General features: G+C 42.4%; 2 protein-coding genes across 2 annotated transcripts in view; one reads left to right on the forward strand and one right to left on the reverse strand.

Moving 5' to 3' along the window:
* The window catches only part of vsnl1a (visinin-like 1a), a 61,191-nt gene extending 46,469 nt beyond the window's left edge, over window positions 1-14,722 (forward strand). The window contains exons 3-4 of the mRNA XM_029733181.1: window positions 11,438-11,653; window positions 12,093-14,722. Of these exons, the coding sequence (XP_029589041.1) occupies window positions 11,438-11,653; window positions 12,093-12,290 (414 nt within the window). The 3' untranslated portion in view covers window positions 12,291-14,722. The remainder of the gene's footprint in view (window positions 1-11,437; window positions 11,654-12,092) is intronic.
* A 446-nt stretch (window positions 14,723-15,168) lies between these two features.
* Window positions 15,169-20,733, reverse strand: sf3b6 (splicing factor 3b, subunit 6). Its single transcript, XM_029733182.1, has 4 exons — window positions 20,595-20,733; window positions 17,188-17,306; window positions 16,904-17,042; window positions 15,169-15,556 (listed from the first exon to the last, which is right to left on the reverse strand). The coding sequence occupies exons 1-4, from the start codon at window positions 20,622-20,624 to the stop codon at window positions 15,467-15,469; spliced, it is 378 nt and encodes a 125-aa protein (XP_029589042.1). The 5' UTR covers window positions 20,625-20,733; the 3' UTR covers window positions 15,169-15,466.

Below are 20,733 nucleotides of genomic sequence, written 5' to 3' on the forward strand. Positions count from 1 at the left end.
TGTGGTATACAAAGACACCCTCCTGCAAAGCTAAACCATATTCTTCTTGGGAAGGCTCTACCTTCTTGAAGAATGTGGTGACAGAGGGCATACCAACACGGGCAACCAGAGAGGCTTTATGCTTTTTCATCTGCTGATGTTCTACCACTGACATTCTTCTCAGGCTGCCAATTGAAAGAGAGGAATTACAAAGGGTGCAGTGAACCATTCTATCATCTTGACCTGAGCGTATAAATGGAAATTCTCTCATCATGTTTTTCATAAGTGAATTTCCGTTTCTTGGAAAGAGTCATTGCATCTCCTCTGTCTGCTCTTCTTCACTCTCCTTGTGTCACTCTTCTTACTCTCAACTTTTTCTTCTCCTCCAATCTTTCTCCTCCTCTTTTCTTCACTCGCCTTCCTTTTTTTCCTTCTCTTCACCTTTCCACCTCACTCTTCTACACTCTCCTTGCTTCACTCTTTTTACTCGCTTAATTTTTCCTTTCCTTCCTCTCCAATCTGTATTAATAAATAGCATACTATTTAGATAAAATATTTTGGTTAACAGATTCCCATTGCTTACCTCATTTTTGTATTTTAACTTAAAAACATTATTTGGAATAATAAATTGGCAGGCTCTGTAACCATATCTTTACCTTTCCTCCTCTCTCTTTCACTCTTCCTCCTCTCCAGTCTTCCTCCTCTCCTTCCTCTCCACTGCTAATGTTATCCATGAACATTTCTAAATATATTTTCACACTACTTATTATAATGCCAAACCATTAAAATTGTAATCTACAAAAAATATTCTGTAATTAATTGTGCATTCATTTAATATAATCATATTTTCAAAATAGCCCGTCCACTGCATGTTTACATGTGAACGTTGTTTAACCTAGCTACCATAACAGTAGCTAGCTAACCTAGCTAGTTAACTTAGTCTTCATAGCTAACGTTAGCTAGCATAACCTGTTTAAAACCTTATTGAGCAGATCATCTTATCTATATAATAAATTGTGGCATTATAACATCACTAGCTAGTATCTCAAACAATTGTAACTTACCTGGCTTGAAACTACATTTGTGGTGATGTTGTGGATTCACTTGACACTTGCTAGCTTCTGGCCGAGTTTTCCACAGCAGTTTTCTCTAAAACTATCGCGAGCAAGTAGTTAGTAGAATAAGAGTTAATGAAGCTGATATAGCGAGCAGCCCCCTCTGTTGGCCTAAACAAGCACAACGCGATTGAGACGTCAACCAGTAGGCTCTGCTGCCCGGTCTTTCTTGCCAAGTAAAATATTTCACTTTGCGGTCTGTTTTTAACGCACAGTTAAAAACGGGGACAGCTCCAGCCTGGGACAGGCCACCAAAAACGGGGACTGTCCCCGGAAAACGGGGACGTCTGTGTAATATTCATATGTGAATACAAACTGAATTATAATTGAATGCATTTTACCGCCGTATCCTACTGTGCAGTGATTGGTTAAGACCACCCAGACGGTTAGGGCATCGTCAGTTGATCGTGGTTGGAGATAGGCGAACATGTAGTTGTAGCTAGTTAATAAAGAGTTATGTTAAGAAACATCCTGTAGTTCTGCGTTTTATTATTTGTACAAAGCGTACAAAACAAGACATGGTGTCAGAGTAAATGGTCTTAAAAGATGGATTTTTCTGGAGTTCCTTCACCTCGAATGGACTGGGAGTCTACAAACTTACCCGATGCATGGCGTAAGTACAAACAGCATGTGGAGCTAATGTTCACGGGTCCTCTGAAGGAAAGAGGAGAAGAGGAAAAATGTAGCTACCTGCTCCTCTGGATCGGTGAAAAAGGGAGAGATATTTACAACACATGGACACTTACCGAGGCTGAATCAAAGGTACTGAAAACATACTACGATCGTTTTGAAGCATATGTTGTGCCGAAGACTAATACAATTTTCGCTAGGTACAAATTCCATGAGAAAGTACAGGGAGCTAGCGAGTCTTTTGAACCGTTTGTGACTGAGCTGCGTCTGCTTGTGAAAGACTGTGATTATACAAACAAGGATGAGATGGTCAGGGACCGTATTGTATTTGGAATACACTCACCGCGAGTGAGAGAGAAACTTTTGAATGTTGGGTCTGAGCTAACGCTGGACAAAGCTATCGACATAGCCAGATCTCACGAGCTAGCACAGGCTCAGATGAAAACCATTTCGCGCCGCAGCACGAGCGCATCACGTGAACAAGCAGTGCACGCAGTCAGGCAGACATCAAAGCACACCTCCGGTGCCCAGAGAGCGCGTTTCAGAACGGAGAGAGACATAACTCCAAAACAGAGCGACACAGACTCAAAACGCCCCAAAACATGTGGATATTGTGGATACAAAGTGCATGGCGAACAAGGAAATTGCCCAGCTAAAGGCAAACAGTGTACTAAATGTGGTAAATGGAATCACTTTGCAAAAGTGTGCAGAGCTTACCGTGGAAAAACAGTACACACAGTGAAGATGAAATGTCAATCAAAGAGTCAAATGATGATGAACTGTTTATTGATTCAGTGACACAAAAAAGTCACATATCAGAGACAGAGCAAGCCTTTGCTGACATTGAGATAGGAACACAAGGCACAAAGCTAAAGTTCAAACTAGACACTGGTGCACAAGTAAACATTATTCCTCTGAATAAGTACCGCAGCTTGACATCTGAGTGCGAGCTACAGCCCACCATGCGCAGACTGACTGGTTATGGTGGTGAACAGCTCCCAGTAAAAGGCACATGCACTTTCAAATGCAAATACAAGGAAAGTGACATGATGTTGGACTTTTACGTTGTTGACACTAGAGCACCTGCAGTGCTAGGTCTTAAAGCATGTTTAGACATGGACCTCATCAAGCTAGTTTTATCAGTAACAGCACCAGTAGAGACAGTAAATGTACTGGAGGAGTTTGCTGATGTCTTTACAGGAATAGGATTATTCCCAGGAGAATGTACCATTCACCTTGACCCAGACGCAACCCCTGTGGTCTACCCCCCGAGAAAGATTCCCCTTGCTCTCCGTGCCCGTCTGAAGAAAGAGTTGGAGAGCATGGAGCAATCTGACATAGTCACCAAGGTTACAGAACCGACCGACTGGGTAAAGGCGTTAGTGGTGGTGGAGAAACCACGCACAGGCAAGCTCCGAGTATGCCTCGACCCAAGAGACTTGAACAAGGCTATCAAACGGCCCCATTACCCTTTACCGACGCTAGATGGCATCACACACAAGCTAGCGGGAGCACACTACTTCAGTGTCATGGACGCTAGATCAGGCTACTGGGCTATCAAGCTCACAGAAGAGTCATCTAAGCTAACAACATTCAACACACCGTTTGGACGCTACAGGTTCCATCGCCTGCCTTTTGGGATTATCTCAGCCCAAGACGAGTTTCAGCGAAAGATCGACGAAGTGTACGAAGGCCTCGACGGAGTTGTGGCAATTGTGGATGACATCCTTGTCTATGGTCGAACCAAAGAGGAGCACGACCAAAACCTCCGCGCGATGCTGCAAAGATCCCGCGAGAGAGGAGTCCGGCTCAACCCAGAGAAGAGCACAGTCGGCGCTACAGAGGTCAGCTACTTCGGACATCTTCTCACAGCGAATGGAATCAAGCCAGATCCACAGAAGATCTCAGCCATAAAAGAAATGGAGCCACCAAAAAAACGTGCAGAGCTGGAAACAGTGCTTGGCATGGTCAACTACTTATCCAAGTTCGCACCCAGCCTCTCCAATGCTAATGCACCCCTGCGTCAACTGCTAAAGCAGTCCAGTGAGTTTCTTTGGGACAAGCAACACGACATTGCTTTCCAGAATGTGAAAGACTTGATCACGAGAGAACCAGGACCAATCCTTGCCTACTACGACCCCAACAAAGAGCTCAGACTCCAAGTGGACGCGTCGAAGTATGGACTAGGTGCAGTGCTACTGCAAGAAGGAAAGCCCATCGGCTACGCTTCCAAATCTCTCACAGACTGTGAAATCAACTACTCTCAAATTGAAAAGGAGCTCTATGCCATTCTTTTCGGATGTAAACGTTTCCATCAGTACGTATATGGACGACAAGTCATTGTGAAATCCGACCACAAGCCCCTTGAGTCAATCATGAGGAAACCACTAGCTGCAGCCCCGCCAAGGCTACAGAGAATGATCCTTCAACTACAAAAATACGACTTCACAATCACTCACCGTCCAGGCAAAGACATCCCTGTCGCAGACACACTCTCCAGGAAGTTTCTTACCTACAAGGACAGCAGCCTCAGTGAAGGCATGGACATGCAAGTACACACTGTGTACAGCAACTTACCAGTTAGTGACACAAAACTGAAGGAGATCCAAGCAGAAACAGGAAAGGACTCTCAACTCACACAGCTGAGGGAAGTCATACAGGATGGATGGCCTGAGGAGAGGAGAAAATGCCCTCAGAGCGTCTCAGAATTCTGGAACCATCGTGATGAACTATCACAGATCAACGGAATCATTTTCAAAGGAGAGAAAATCATTATTCCTACCAGTCTCAGAGAAGAGATTTTGACAAAGATCCATGCTGGACACATGGGCATGGAAAAGTGCAAACAGAGAGCACGGGACATTATGTTTTGGCCTGGAATGTGCAAACAAATAGAGGACATTGTTGGTAGATGCACCATCTGTCTTGAAAGACGCCCCTCAAACACCAAAGAGCCAATGTTACCTCACTGTATCCCAGACCGACCCTGGCAGGTCGTGGCAACCGATCTGTTCACCTGGAACAACGAGGACTACATCGTAACAGTGGACTACTACAGCAGATACTTCGAACTCGACAAGCTTCACAGCACCACATCTGCAGCTGTGATACACAAGCTAAAAGCAGCCTTTGCCAGGCATGGCATTGTAGAGACTTTAATATCTGACAATGGGCCCTGTTACAAATCAAATGAGTTTGAATCCTTCACAAAAGCATGGGAGTTCACACATGTCACCACAAGCCCACATTACCCTCAAAGTAATGGCCTTGCTGAAAAATCTGTGCAGATTGCTAAATCACTCATGGACAAAGCAAAAGCAGACAAGAGAGACCCCTACCTCAGTCTCCTTGAATACCGCAACACTCCAGTTGACAACTTCAAATCACCAGCCCAGCTGTTGATGAGCCGCAGACTTCGCTCAACCCTTCCCAGCACCAACCAGCAGCTGCAACCTGAGGTCGTCAGCTACAATGAAATGCATGGAAAACGTGCACAGAGACAACAACAACAAAAGCGATACTACGACAGGTCAGCTAGACCACTGCCACCACTGATCGACGGAGAGTCAGTTAGAATCCAGGAGCATGGCCTCTGGAAACCAGCAGTCGTCATCCAGCCAGCTGACACTGAACGTTCATATCACGTCCGCACAGCAGAAGGAGCAGTGTATCGCCGCAATCGTCGTCACTTACTGAACACAAAAGAACAACACACTGATGAGATGAACTGTTCCCCTGAAAGAGAACGTGATGGACTAAACACACACACAGCACAACATACACCATACTTACCTGCAACACCACAAGAGCTGTTGACTGACACAGAAGCATGCTCAACATCATATCGCACAAGGTCAGGAAGAGAGGTCAAGCCCAGAGCTGTCCTCGACCTGTGAAATGTCAAAGGGTGTAGGCGGATCGCTGCCCTAAAAGAGTTCCAGACTGTAAACTTGTTATTGAAAGTTCACTTGAAATGCTTTGGTATTGTATTTGTTTGAAATGTTAAGATGTCATTTCTACAGTGAAAGCTGAGTTGCTGAGAATCCCTTGTTCTAAAAGTAACAGTATGTTGGATCATTGTTTCAGAGTCTATGTTGATTCAGTTGGTGTATTATGCAATATAAATGGTTACTTACCTTGAGTTCAAACTACAGAGCATGTATTCAAAAGAAAAGCTTAGAATATGTAAACATTTGTATTTTGTTTTAAAAGAAGGGGGATGTAATATTCATATGTGAATACATACTGAATTATAATTGGATGCATTTTACCGCCGTATCCTACTGTGCAGTGATTGGTTAAGACCACCCAGACGGTTAGGGCATCGTCAGTTGATCGTGGTTGGAGATAGGCGAACATGTAGTTGTAGCTAGTTAATAAAGAGTTATGTTAAGAAACATCCTGTAGTTCTGCGTTTTATTATTTGTACAAAGCGTACAAAACAAGACAGACTGGTCACCCTAATCTGTGTGCATCGATTTCTGCATTGGCCATGCAGCATTGTGATACAGATTTAACAGACGTCAGGGCATGCAGCATTGTGATACAGATTTAACAGACGTCAGGGCATGCAGCATTGTGATACAGATTTAGCAGACGTCAGGGTTTTCGTAATTCTTGCGCATGGAGCCTCCGACCACTATTTCGGATCAAGCATAAATATACTTTTAGTCTAGGCCTCCGGAATGGATTACTTCACAGAGATGGGTGCAAATATATATTTGTTACTGCTCGACTAAAACAATCTCAGTCGACCAACAGCCTAACGACCAGTCAACTAATTGAGTTCAGCCCTAAGGCAGTATGCATTTTGTGTTTAAAAAAGTTATTACAAAATATATTTAAAGAAATCTGCCCACACCTCTACAGAAATGTGATAAAATTTGCTGTTACACATTCTTTTAGAAATGGACATGGTCTAGTTCCAACATTTCCAAATCATACACCAAATGAGGGCATTTTTGTTACCATAAAAGGTGAGTGGAGTGCGTGTTCCAGTGTTGCTGTAGCACTCGTTCATGAGCACACAAATACACTTGAAGTCGGAAGTTTACATACACTTAGGTTGGAGTCATTAAAACTAGTTTTTCAACCACTCCACAAATGTCTTGTTAACAAACTATAGTTTTGGCAAGTCGGTTAGGACATCTACATCTAATTTGAGTCAATTGGCGGTGTACCTGTGGATGTATTTCAAGGCCTACCTTCAAACTCGGTGCCTCTTTGCTTGACATCATGGGAAAATCGAAAGAAATCAGCCAAGACCTCCGGAAAAAACTGGAGACCTCCACAATTCTGGTTCATCCTTGGGAGCAATTTCCAAATGCCTGAAGGTACCACGTTCGTCTGTACTAACAATAGAACGCAAGTATAAACACCATGGGACCACGCAGCCGTCATACCGCTCAGGAAGGAGACGCGTTCTGTCTCCTAGAGATGAATGTACTTTGGTGCGAAAAGTGCAAATCAATCCCAAAACAACAGCAAAGGACCCTGTGAAGATGCTGGAGGAAGCAGAAAGGTAGTTCAGCAAGGAAGAAGTCACTGCTCAAAAACCGCCATAAAAAAGCCAGATTACGGTTTGCAACTACACATGGGGACAAAGATCGTACTTTTTGGAGAAATGTCCTCTGGTCTGATGAAACATAAATAGAACTGTTTGGCCATAATGACCATTGTTATGTTTGGAGGAAAATAGGGGACGCTTGCAAGGTGAAGAACACCATCCCAACCGTGAAGCACGGTGGTGGCAACATCATGTTGTGGGGGTGCTTTGCTGCAGGAGGGACTGGTGCACTTCACAAAATAGATGGCATCATGAGGGAGGAAAATGATGTGGATATATTGAAGCAACATCTCAAGACATCAGTCAGGAAGTTAAAGCTTGGTTGCAAATGGGTCTTCCAAATGGACAATGACCCCAAGCATACTTCCAAAGTTGTGGCAAAATGGTTTAAGGACAACAAAGTCAAGGTATTGGAGTGGCCATCACAAAGCCCTGACCGCAATCCCATAGAACATTTGTGGGCAAGACTGAAAAAGCGTGCGCGAGCAAGGAGGCCTACAAACAATGACTCAGTTACACCAACTCTGTCAGGCGGAATGGGCCAAAATTCACCCTACTTATTGTGGGAAGCTTGTGGAAGTCTACCCGACACGTTTGACCCAAGTTAAACAATTTAAAGGCAATGCTACCATATACTAATCTTCTGAGCCACTGGTAATGTGAAGAAAGAAATTAAATCTGAAATAAATCATTCTCTCAACTGTTATTGTGACATTTTCACATTCTTAAAATAAAGTGGTGATCCTAACTGACCTAAGACAGGGAATTTTTACTAGGATTAAATGTCAGGAATTGTGAAAAACTGAGTTTAAATGTATTTGGCTAAAGTGTATGTAAGTTTTCGACTTCAACTGTACAATATCACTCTGATTTATCAAGGAACTGATACATCAAGCTCAAAGAGTTTCACAGTCAGTCCTATCATCCTGGCCCTCTTCTCTTTAGTGCTTTTACATAACTAAGTGTTTCATAACCTGACAGATTCACACAGAGGAACAAGCTGAGGAAGAACAGCAGCAGACTCTTTCTCTCTCTTTCTCTATCCCCCTCTCTCTCCCCACCCTCCTCTCTCTCTCTCTCTCTCCCCCCCCTCTCTCTCTCCCCACCCTCCTCTCTCTCTCTCCCCACCCCCTCTCTCTCTTCTCACCCCCCCTCTCTCTCACCACCCCCTCTCTCTCTCCCCACCCCTCTCTCTCTCCCCACCCCTCTCCGCTTCTGCAGGACTTTTCCTTTGGTTTGTTTCTTTCTTCCCGTCTCTGCTGTCCCTCCTGACTGAGCAGGAACAGCCAGACAGTGCCAGGCCATATGGAGCAGCAGGGCCAGCCCTGTGAGGGAGTCAATTTGCATTTGTGCATGCTGTATCATAGTGTGCCTTACATCCTGGCAGGGTTACACAGGCCTGACCCAAGGCTCTGGTACACCCACAACACCCAGAGAGCACCCAGGCTCTCTGGGAACAGAAAGGCTGACCCCACAACTGCTCGCGGCTCTCGCTCTCTCTGTCTATCTCTGTCTCTCCCTCTTCTCTCACTTTCCTTCTCTCGCTATCTCTCTGTTTCTCACTGATTACGACTGCATTCAGACTAACAATTCGATATTAAACTGATTATGGCTGTAGGCCGAGTATGGCATTAGTCACCTTAACACTTTACTCTGGTTATCTTCATCAGCATAAGGTCGTAACTGAAGTACGCATACGCCGATTAAAACACCTGGTTTTCTGAGCAATCTTTCAAATGATGTACAGTTTAATCGGAGTTCCAGCGGTGTGTTTGATCTAGCACCAGCAGCTCAAGCCTCCCTGTTATGGGCGAGTGAAGTGAGTTTGGAAAAACTGAAAGTATGTATCTTAGAAATAGTTTTCACATACAAACTTTATGCTGTATGTCTAAACCCAGAATCAAATGGGCTTCCCGAAAATAACACAGTCGCTGTGATCTAGAACGTTTATTTTGAATGACAATTTTCTGCATTTACTAAAGTCCCATCAGGTAGCCTGATTTCGGATGTATCCATTTAAACAGGATTATTAGGGAAATAGTTATTCTTGCAAAGCATGTAAAGCTTCAATCAAACAGTTATATTAATCTATTTACAATAATAGTATTATTGTGTGCATGTAACTGTACTCACTCTCTGTGTCATTTTCTCTCTTTTTCTCTATCCCTCTATCTCTCTCCCTCGATCTGTCTCTCTTTCTCTTCCTCCCCCTTCTCACTATCTCCCTCTCTCTACCCCTCTCCCTCCCTCTACCTTCCTCTGTCTCTCCCTCTCCCTCCATCTTCCGCCTCCCTCTCTCTTTCCTTTAACTTTTAACTGCAGTCTGATCAGTTTGCCACTGCAGCAGATTTTTATGGGAGGACATTTCTGCAGATGGACAGTTTGCAGAATTCCCTCCCCAGGACTATTGCCTTCTGCTAGCTGCCATTAGAATTTATAGCCTTGCCCTGTGCTCTGGGCTCTGTGCAGTCCAGATTTCAAACAGGGTGTGGGTTCTGGAAGTGTCATTATGCAAAGACAGGCAGTGAGTGTAAGGTAACTTTTGTTTTAAGGGTACCTTCATAAGATCTTCATAACACATTCATGAGCATTTCATACATTCATTATATTCAAAGGAGTGAGTGTTTTTGTTGTTTTTAGTGTGAGAAACGTCTACAGGACAAACCAGAGCAACACTTTGAAAACAATTAGATCTGTAGGGATTTCTTTGGCAGTGGCACATCCCATTGTAATGCATGTGTTTTGAGAGCAGAAAAGAGCTCATATTCTCCAACACCTCTACTCCTGCTATCAGAGAGGGCAAGTGGAAGGTCTGCTCTAATGAATTCGCCTTTTCCCCTGGAGAACCCAACTGAACCACAGCCTCCCAACTAGAATACAGCAACAGAAACTCATCATATCTTACATGGTGTTTCTTTACAGCCCATTAGCCTCTACCCTGTCCGTCTGTTTATTGTCCACGGAGGCACTGTCTGAACCACAGTAAGTCCAGGAATAGGAAAATGGATGTGTCAAAAATTCTTCCCAAAATGTTAATGTTTTACAGAAATCCCAGTTTGAATATTCCCAGAATCAGTATGGGATAAGCAGGAAATCCAGAATCCTTCAACCAGGATTTCTGAAAAAAATCCTAATATGTGTTTATTTAACACTCAATAAAAACAGCTTCAGTGAAAAGGAGCTGTGTAGAATGATTAATTGGTACAGAGCTTTTAAGGACATCATCCTCCTTAAAAATATGACAAATATTTATGATTTGTTAATGCTGTCCTTGTCATTTGATTATAAATGTAATTGGAATATAGGGTAAGTAGCAGTGGAGGATTTAGGCAGAATTCTAAATTATATTATTAAGCCTTTCGGGTTTGCACTAAACCGTGTATTGTTAATCACTGGGTGCATTTGTTGTAGCTGTGAGTTTGGGGGGAGGAACACTCAAGGATCCACCCTAATGGGGAACAGGGTGCAATGAAAAGTGCACTACTTTTGACCAGACCTAGTGGGGAGCCAATTGAGCTGCAGACAACATAGCTTCTAAAGTAGGCAGGCAGGCACCGTTAAAGTCAATGGCTGGACAAGTCTGCACTCTGAGAGCTTAAACATGTCAAAGCACCACGATGTTTCCATCTGATGAACAGAGGGAGCTTTCTGCTCTCTCCTCTCCCTCGTTCACTCTTCACTTCTCTCGCCCCTTTCCTCCTTTTTTCTATGCATCTCTCCTCTCCATCTCCCTCTCCCAGACTGACTATAAAGCTTAGGTCCGCATTGCATCCCACTGCGGGATCTCAACAATATGCTGTGGGGCTGGTGTCATACACACTGAGTGTCAGACATACACTTACTTAGAGTCCCATGCATGCATACACACACACGCACGCACGCACGCACGCACGCACGCACGCACGCACGCACGCACACACACACACACACACACACACACACACACACACACACACACACACACACACTGCTTAGTAGGATGGCGATCAGGCACATCATGTACTGTATGTGCCATGAACTAATATCAAAGGTATAGACAGCTACATGTGGTATCGTCTTGAATGATTGATGAACCTGCTTGTGAGGCTGGGGTTCCCCTTGTAACTAATACAAATGGGATCTCTTCTGTTCTTTTTCTCTCTTTCAGTTTTTCCCCTACGGAGATGCTTCAAAGTTTGCCCAGCATGCATTCAGGACCTTTGATAAGAACGGGGACGGCACCATCGATTTCAGAGAGTTCATCTGTGCCCTGTCTATTACATCTCGAGGCAGCTTCGAACAGAAACTCAACTGGGCCTTCAACATGTACGACCTAGATGGAGATGGCAAGATCACACGAGTGGAGATGCTGGAGATCATTGAGGTAGAGTTCAGCCCGTACAGATTAAGCTTGAATCATAATCTGTGTCCCAAATGGCATTCTATTCACTACGTAGTACACTACTTTTAATTGGGGCCCATAGGGCTCTGGTAAAAAGTAGTTCACTATATAGGGAATATGGTACCGTTTAGGATGCAACCAAATCTCTTTGGTTCAGCTATTCATGTCATATGAGTTTAAGGTGTTGAAATATTAGTCATGGTTACGGGGTCTTTCTCAAAAAATGCCTTTTGTTCTGCACTTTAGATTTGACTCTTTTCCTTCTGAACGTTTACATTTCCTCCTCTTGCCCTTAATGCCCTCGTACAGTAGGTGCCTTGAATACAAATCAGGTTGGGTTTTTCGGAGAACGTGTTTGACCTATAAATTTCTCTACTTTAGTAAACAATGATTGAACTCTAATTTCTCCCCCTCTGTGAAGGCCATCTACAAGATGGTGGGGACTGTGATCATGATGAAGATGAATGAGGACGGCCTGACGCCCGAGCAGCGAGTGGACAAGATCTTCAGCAAGATGGACAAGAACAACGACGACCAGATATCACTGGACGAGTTCAAAGAGGCAGCAAAGAGCGACCCTTCCATTGTATTACTCCTGCAGTGTGACCTGCAGAAATAGAGGAGAGGGGAGCTTGAGAACCGCCACAGACTGCACAGAAGATTCATGTTCCATTCAGTTTGCAGCTATTTCCACTGAAAAAAATATGCTTGGACTACCTTTCAATGGATCCGCTTCTTGATGTTTGAAACACTTGTGTGCATGAGAATGTTATTTGCTAGAAACAATTTATACGTACATATACACACACATAACGAGCTACACACACCCCATAAGATACAAACAAACCACACACTCACTGCATATTCACACTACGCACAAATATATAGATATATAAATATTATATTTCAATTATTTAAAATCAACTGCCAAAATGTGAAGTGTGCAAAGTATTTTCCATACACTCATTCCACTGGAGCTTGAGCATCAGTGATGTGCTATGTTGAATTACGCTACAACTTTATTGTTCTGAGTTTACTGACGCTAGCTATGTGTTTCAGATATTGAGTAATGTCAACCAAATCAAATTCCTATGGTAACGTAACTGTTTCTGATAAACCAAGTATCCATTCTTATAAAAGATTAGATTTGGATAGATAAAGAGATGGATTAGTAGCCTATTCATCACAAACGTTTCCTTCCAAATGTGCTTGTACTGTTGGTGAATATAAATGTAGTTCATTTGCATGCCTTTAGGTTTTGCCTTAAGAATGATCTCCTTATTTTGCATCCTATAAGAATAACGAAGACAAAGCCTATCAACGAAATGCCGTTAAACAGTTAAACATAAAATATTTTAATATGAAAAGCATATTACAGTATAGGTCACAAGTATTGATGAATGGGATGTATTGTTTGTGATTTGTCAAGACATTATTTTTGTGGGAGCATGTTCCTTGTAGATAATAATAGTTAATAATAATAATAGTAAACATACCCCTATTTAAAATCTTCCATCTCATGAGCCCATTTTGAACGAGGAGATATTGAATGTGCCATATTTAACGACAAAACCAAGTCTGTATGAATACAAGAAAAATATTTGGCTGATTTGGACCGAAAGAAATGAAATACATTGAAATAAAACCACCTCATCAGTAATGTCGGGGGAAGTATAGCCTACGAGGCATAACTAATGAGAGGCAATGTAACATCTATCTGAAAATTAGCGCAGCCCAATAACAATGTAGAGTTTTATAGTGTATTTTATCCTACGTATTATTGCTCCACTTAGTTTTGGTCTATGTCATCACACAGTTTCTTCAATGAAGATACAGGTTGCATATCAATGTGCTGAATTCAATGAAGTTCCTGTCATGAGTTTATTAATACCACTCATAGATATAAAGAGGAAATGATCTAAGGCCAGTGCGACATTGTGTTAGACATTGATTAATATTATCTCATACTGTTTGTCTCTTTCAGTTAAAAACGAGTGCAAAAAAGGAGCAATGTGTTGAAAGAACAAGTGAATGCCATTCTTTATGAACCAAGCCAAGAGGACAAAAACCCTTAAACCATGTTTTGGTAGGCTATACAGTTTGCCCAAAGTGTACCCAACGACGCGCTCCTCTTTATTGATCAACTTTTTCTACTTTTTTATTCCTCTCACTGAAGCATACAAACTGTATAGTAGCTCCTTCCTTTTCAGGTGCAGTGTATCCTATCCTCCAATAAAAACAACAGCTTAGAAATAGCCCGAGACCCCTGGCCTGGTCCCAGATCGGTTTGTGCCATCTTGTCACGGTGCGACATAGGAGTTGGCAAGACAGCACAAACAGATCTGGCAGCAGGCTTTAAGACCCCAGCTTGACTGGAAATATTAAGTAATTCACCTGTACACCTTCATTGTCTCGGTACTGTGGATCTGTCTCCGTACGATGGTCACACGCAATCTCAGACAGCTCTGGCCCGATTTGGACAAAACTTGGGTGAATAATGCGTCTTGCCATAGAGATCCAGCGTTTACTAAATTACACTGAATGGACCTAGGCAGGCGCTATAGAAATTAACAGAAATGTGTTTGTCATACGATCCCAATTGAACCAAGGGAGGGCGCTGCATCATTGGTGTGGGAGGACATGTTTACTGTTGCCTTGTTTAAAGATTGCAGACAAGGCTTATATAAATCACTAGTTGCAATTTGGTAACTAACTACCCATTTCGTTTCACATGCCATCTGCACATTTGGGAGGAGTTATTTGATTCATTTATTTTCAAATTGACTGCGATATCAAGACCAAGTCCACCATCATTCCTCAAGAAATTAGTCTGACCGTTTGTAATCTGAAACTTCACATGAACATCTTTGCCCAGAAATGTTTGTACTTAAAATTATTATTAATCAGATACCAAATGTAAGCAAAGGCAACAGTGTCAACTAAAGGATTATTTTGTACATGTAGCATGTATTGTGTCCCTGATAACATGGCTGCACTACTCGTGTTGTGATTTAAACTAATAAAATATCTATGGGCTGTTTTCTGAAAGTGTACTGCATATAGCCACCAGATGTCACTTGTGTTAGTGATATTAGAATACGCAGGCAAACCAATGGTAGAGATTGTCCTCTTGTTGATGTCTTGGGTATAGATCTACCAACTTCCAGAACATCTCAGTTCTCTAAATACGAGCTGAACTACCCCCATGACAAATATGGTGTTAGCTGAGACAAAGTTATGTGAAAATAAAGCAGGCTGATGTTATACTGTGAAATACTGACTGCAAAGATCCCCGGTTCAGGATAGTGTGAAAGACCCCGCGCATTGTGTGTATATAATATACAATAGAACTGCAGGCAGTCGTGTGTGCCTGTATGCAACGATCGTGACCTATACCTCTACTTTGACCTGGACCTCGTTACTTTTTCACCAAGAGTGCTATAACAGATGTGCATTCGTGCAAGACGTATGGCCAGCAGCTTCTATAAAAAGGACCATTTTACCGAAATACGTTTATTTGACAGAATCTGAAATCTAAAAGTGAATTTGTATGAATAGATTTTTGATGCATACATTTTGTGGAAGATTTTTCAGAGACGGTATGTGTTCAATATGCACCACAGAAACCAATTAAGTAAAAAGACAAACAAGCCTGCCAAACGCAATGAAATCTAACAAAAGTAGAAAATACCTGCATGCTAAATTTTGCGACAAACAATTTCACACTTGTCAAAATGAACATTCTGTACCAGGGAAGGACAATGGGGAAATGGGGAAAAGGGGAAAAAGGTGAGTCTATTTTGGGGGATCTGTGTTGATGCCGTATTTCTCCTTCAGAAGCTTCAGCTGCTCCTCTTTCTTCTTTGTGTCCATCTTCTGGAACGCCTGTGAGAGAAAGCGTGACATGGAGACCATGAATTATACATGCTCAAGTGCAAAACTATACATTGTTTTTTACAAATCAGACAGGCAGACCTGTCAGGCAATTTCTTTTTACATTGATTACAACATTTACCTCACATTATCTCCTTAATGGTAGAGTCAGTGATGTACATAGTAAACTGCAATATCGGGCCGACTTCCACAACAACGAGCAGTGAAACTACATAGACAGCGTGACGAGAGCGTACCGACATACCTCCGTCAACGTGGTTTTCAGGGTGCTGCACTGGGAGCGTGACGAGATGTGTGGCCACAAACGTCAGTGACGCAATAGCTGCGATTTTCTCTGGTTTTATCCGTAAACATGAAACTTTTCTTAAAGCTAAACATTTTACGGGTAAGTAACCTTGTAATTGTATCAAATGTCCAATGAAATTGGGAGTATAGCAAGTGAAGTGATCAATACAGCTAGCTAGATCATCCAATGTAGAATGTACTTTGTCTTTTTTTAAATACACGCCTAAAATGTGAGACAACCTTTCAACGTGTGCAGGCCAGGGTGAGTTGCCATTTTCCTACTAATATATATTTTTATAAACACCACAAATGGTCGCTCTGGTCAGCGGGTGTGCTCGACCCCACCCTCCCTGAGACGCCGGCAAGGCACCGATCCAAAAGGGATTTTCCAAGGGCCATTTTCCTATTTAGTTTTACTATTATTGGAGATTTGTGAATTTATATTTGATATTATGCGTTTCTGTGAATCTATGTCTCTGCAATGCTCTGGCTGCCAAGAAACATAGACTAAAAGGGCAAAACTACGCTGCTTCAAGCTAGCCTTTGTTCGCAGACATGCTGCCTTTTGCGTGCGGTATATCACGTCTCATAGATCAGCGCGAGTTGTTAAAACTGCGGATCACGTTACGGAGACGGTACGTTGGTCATAACCAGTGCGATGAGGGAGGCTAAACTTCTCCGATGTATTGGTCCCGCAGCTTCACATTGCTGCAGAGTGACGCGCAGTAGCGCACCCATGCAAATCTTCTGTGAGTGCATCATCTTGCATCACTTGTCTGCAATATCTGTGGTTCACCCTGTTGCTCGTGGCAACAAATTGCTTTGTCTCAGTTTAATTAAAATGATCACAGAGCTGGACTTCCTCCAGACACCTACAGGGTAAAATGTAAAGTACCAGCATTGACTACACTGTTTGTTCAGTATAATTTCTCTATCTACAAAGCGATGAAAGTTATTAATCCCTACTAGATACCCCTTTGAGATGATTTATCGACAATGGTAAGAGACTTTGCCAGGTCCTTGATATAATAGATCATACATAGGTCTACGTACCCTGTTTGCATTGTAGTATAAAACTACAAGATATCTGTTACAGACATTGAATCCAGACAGGTGATCGCAGGCGTTCTTGGCATCAAAGATGTCCTCGTAGACCACGTAAGCTGTCCCTCTTGATTCTGGTGTGTTTCCACTGAAAAACAGGGCACAACAAGAGACATAAAAGACAAGGATGAGACTTTGTGGTTGAACACCTGCCACAGTTCTGCAGACTACACACAAGAAGATAATACCTAGAATCGGGCTGATCCCATCCAGAGCAACAATCTTTGACTTACGTTCGAATCTGTCGTATTGGTCCATATTTCCCAAAGATGTCGTACATTTCTTCAGCTGTGATCTTATATGGTAGATTTCTAATGTAGAGTATTCTGTTGACTTCAGGTGGTAATCGAATCTGCAAAGGAAACAGAATTCATAACTGATAAGCTCCATTTAAGCCATGTTTCCATTGGCACTTTGAAATCAACCCAGGTTGGGCTGGCTCAAATTGCATTTCTACTGCCTCCAGAAATAAAATATGTTATGTTGATAGGTAGCCAATATGTGACTGCAGCTGGCTTCGCTAATATTGCTAGCATGATATTGGAGAATTTAATTCACCCTCACCAGGACAGCAAAGAAAGAGCGAGCTAGCAAGGGAGAGAGATTGGAGGGGCACAGCCAGGCTTGTCGGCAACCAGTCAGGCAGGCAGACAGCCTACATCTTTTGATTACCGATGGACAGTTCTATCGCAATGCTGTATTTCTTGGCTTGCAATGTCTCGCGTAAGTTCACTAAAGTAGGGGCTATCAATGAGTAGGCAGAGCTATTCTACATGCAACAGACACCAGCGTTCTTCATAGTAAAAAGAAAGCGGAGCAGGCGAGGGAGAGCGGATCAGGCCAGGCAGAGTCAGAACCGTGCGCATAGACGATATCTTGGTAATCTGTATTTAGCAATGCCTCGTAAATTCACCAACAGTATATATTAGGCTATCAATGAGAATGGCTAAGCTATTCTTCATAGTGTCAGTGAATTGAAGTCGAACATTACCAAATGCATCAGTTTAATTAGGCCTAAATGTGCAATAAAAAGTATTGCCTATAGCTTATTTAATGAAAGACTGGATGGCTGTTGATGTCCTAGGTCAGGGCTCACCAACCCTGTTCCTGGAGAGTTACCTTACTGTAGGTTTTTACTCCAACCCAAGTTATAACTAACCTGATTCAGTTTATCAACCAGCTAATTGTTGAATCAGATGCACTAGTTTTGGGTTGGAGTGAAAACCTACAGGATGGTAGATCTCCACAAACAGGGTTGAAGAGCAATGTCCTAGGCAATAGATCGCAAAGCAGCCTCCCCGCTAAACTAGTTGGAAATGGCAAGTTCACTTTCTCATCCATAAACATAGTCAAGTGCAAACGCGGTTCAGAAGCGCAAATCAGCAGGATGTGGGGCATTGTTATCAGGAAGGACATCTACCAAGGATAGATCGCTAAAGTAATGATTATGAGCACACTTCATCAATGTAAATATTATGGGAGAACTATACATACGGCAGCCAAGCACGAGTTATCAGTGTAGCCTGTTATCATCTAGACATGACGGTGAAATATCTTCACGGCTACAATAACCTCCAGGCTTCTGTTATAAGAGTCAATTCAATTTGAAGAAAAATAATTACAAGGGGCATTTTGGAAAAACAAATCCTGTGTGAATCATCGTCTGGAATAACACACATGCTTGGATAATAATTACAGAACCAACATCTCTAGTAATGCCTGTCTGAACAAGGCTATAACACGCAAAAGAATAGGCTTATCAGCGTAGAGTGCACACATCATCCAATGGGATCCGTCAAAGCTTCACACAGAAGAAATATCACTAATATTCTAGTTCACACATCACCTTCTATATTCAAACAAAAATAGGCCTTTTATAGGCAAATGGGCAGCGTCATGGTCATGTCATTCCACTAGAACACAAATGTAGTCTTCCTAGTAGGACTCCATAATAATGAGATGGTGTATTGGAACTTTGTAAACGGCTAAAAATCAAGCTAGGCTTCCTCTATATAAACAGGACATGTTTGTCCTCTACAAATAGAAGACAAATTGTGCAAGCTACTTTTGTCTGTTATAGATTATGGGGATATTATTTACATGCATGCTACGGCATCAACACTTACATCGCTGGATGCTACTTATCATTGCGCACTTAGGTTTATTACGGGTGCTAGCTACAGAACTCACCACTGTGTTTTATATCAAAATGTGGGTTGGACTTCACTGTCCGTGAGACGAGAACAACATGCTCTCGTGTTTGTCTATAAAGCACTTCTGAATAAGCTACCTTCTTATTTATCATCACTCATCAATATTAGAATTATAATTCCTAAAGCCAGGTCTCAAGCATGGATTACACTTGAGGCCCATGCGATTTCCACAGAGTTGAGAATGGCTGCCTTTTCCTGTTACGCTCCTTGCCTATGGAATAGCCTGCAGACTAAGCTTAAACTTGAGACTCTTGTCCCCCTTGCCCATTTTAAATATTTATTGGAGGATTTTTATTTTTGGATTGCTTGTAACCGTTTCGGGTAATGCAAGTTATTGTGCTGTTAGGGGTATAACCTGTGTGTAAATGTAATCTGTTGCTGTATTTTTGTTGGTGTTATCTGTGATCGTTTTGTTTGTCTTGTGTAGTTTCTTAATCATTGTACTTAAACTTTGTGTGTAAACATATATACGCAGGGCACAGCTGTAAAAGAGACCTTGGTCTCAGTCTGTGTTCCTTGTTGAAATAAAGGTATAATAATATTGTGTGTGCATTGTTTCAGCGTGTTTAGGGAGTAGAGCCAGAGTTGACTCCTACGACTCCAATGACAAGGGTCGGAGTCATGCACCACTAGTTTTATTTAACTAGGCAAGTTATTTAAGAACAAACTCTAATTTACAATGATGGCCTACCCCGGACGATGCTGGGCCAATTGTGGGCTGCCCTATCAGACTGCCAATTACGGCCGGTTGTGATACTGTGTGGAATCGAACCAGGGTCTGTAGTGACGCCTCTAGCACTGAGATGCAGTGCCTTAGACCGCTGTGGCGCATCCAGCAGTGATCAGCTTGGTGGTAGCATAATAAAGGCGTCACCAGCCCGAATTCTAATTGAGCTGGCACAAGTTGTGAAACTGGGCTGCGCAGGCCTGGGTTTCCTTCGACCCAGCTCGAATTTGAGAATTACATTCGAGGCAACTCTAATTTGGCCCTAATTTTAAGTGCCGGTGCAAACGGGGCTTTATTTACAACAAAATCAAGTGAAATAAGTATCAACAACTGTGCCAAGTTATAAACAGTAATGTTAACGTTACTAACGTTAGTTACTCAGTTGAAAACAAGCTACTACTAGCTAACGTTAACTAGCTAGCCAACTCGCAGTTAGCTTTAATTTCCCTCCAAAAATTACATTTAAGTTGTGTTTTATAGTTAATGTCTTCATAAAATACAAATTAATCGATGAAGCCATCCGCCTTTATTTAGCGTTTCTTAATAACGTTAACGTCGCTAAGTGAGCTAGCTAGCTAACAGTACGCGTCGTCAGCCATCCAGCTACCACGCTAATTCTGTATTTCTAGATAGTAAACCTGACTCAGTTGATTGTAGCTATCATTTCAACACAACAAAAACATGATAGATGTGAACTTACATTAGCTCGTTTAGCTGCTTGCATAGCCATAGTTGTATGTTTTCTGTACAAAATGTTCTAACAAAAATAGAGTACTACTTTGGTGGTCGACAAACAGACGCAGCTTGTTTACGTATTTCCGTTTCCAGACGATTCAGCT

This window comes from Salmo trutta, chromosome 35 (genome assembly GCF_901001165.1).
Source record: "Salmo trutta chromosome 35, fSalTru1.1, whole genome shotgun sequence".
NCBI lineage: Eukaryota > Metazoa > Chordata > Actinopteri > Salmoniformes > Salmonidae > Salmo > Salmo trutta.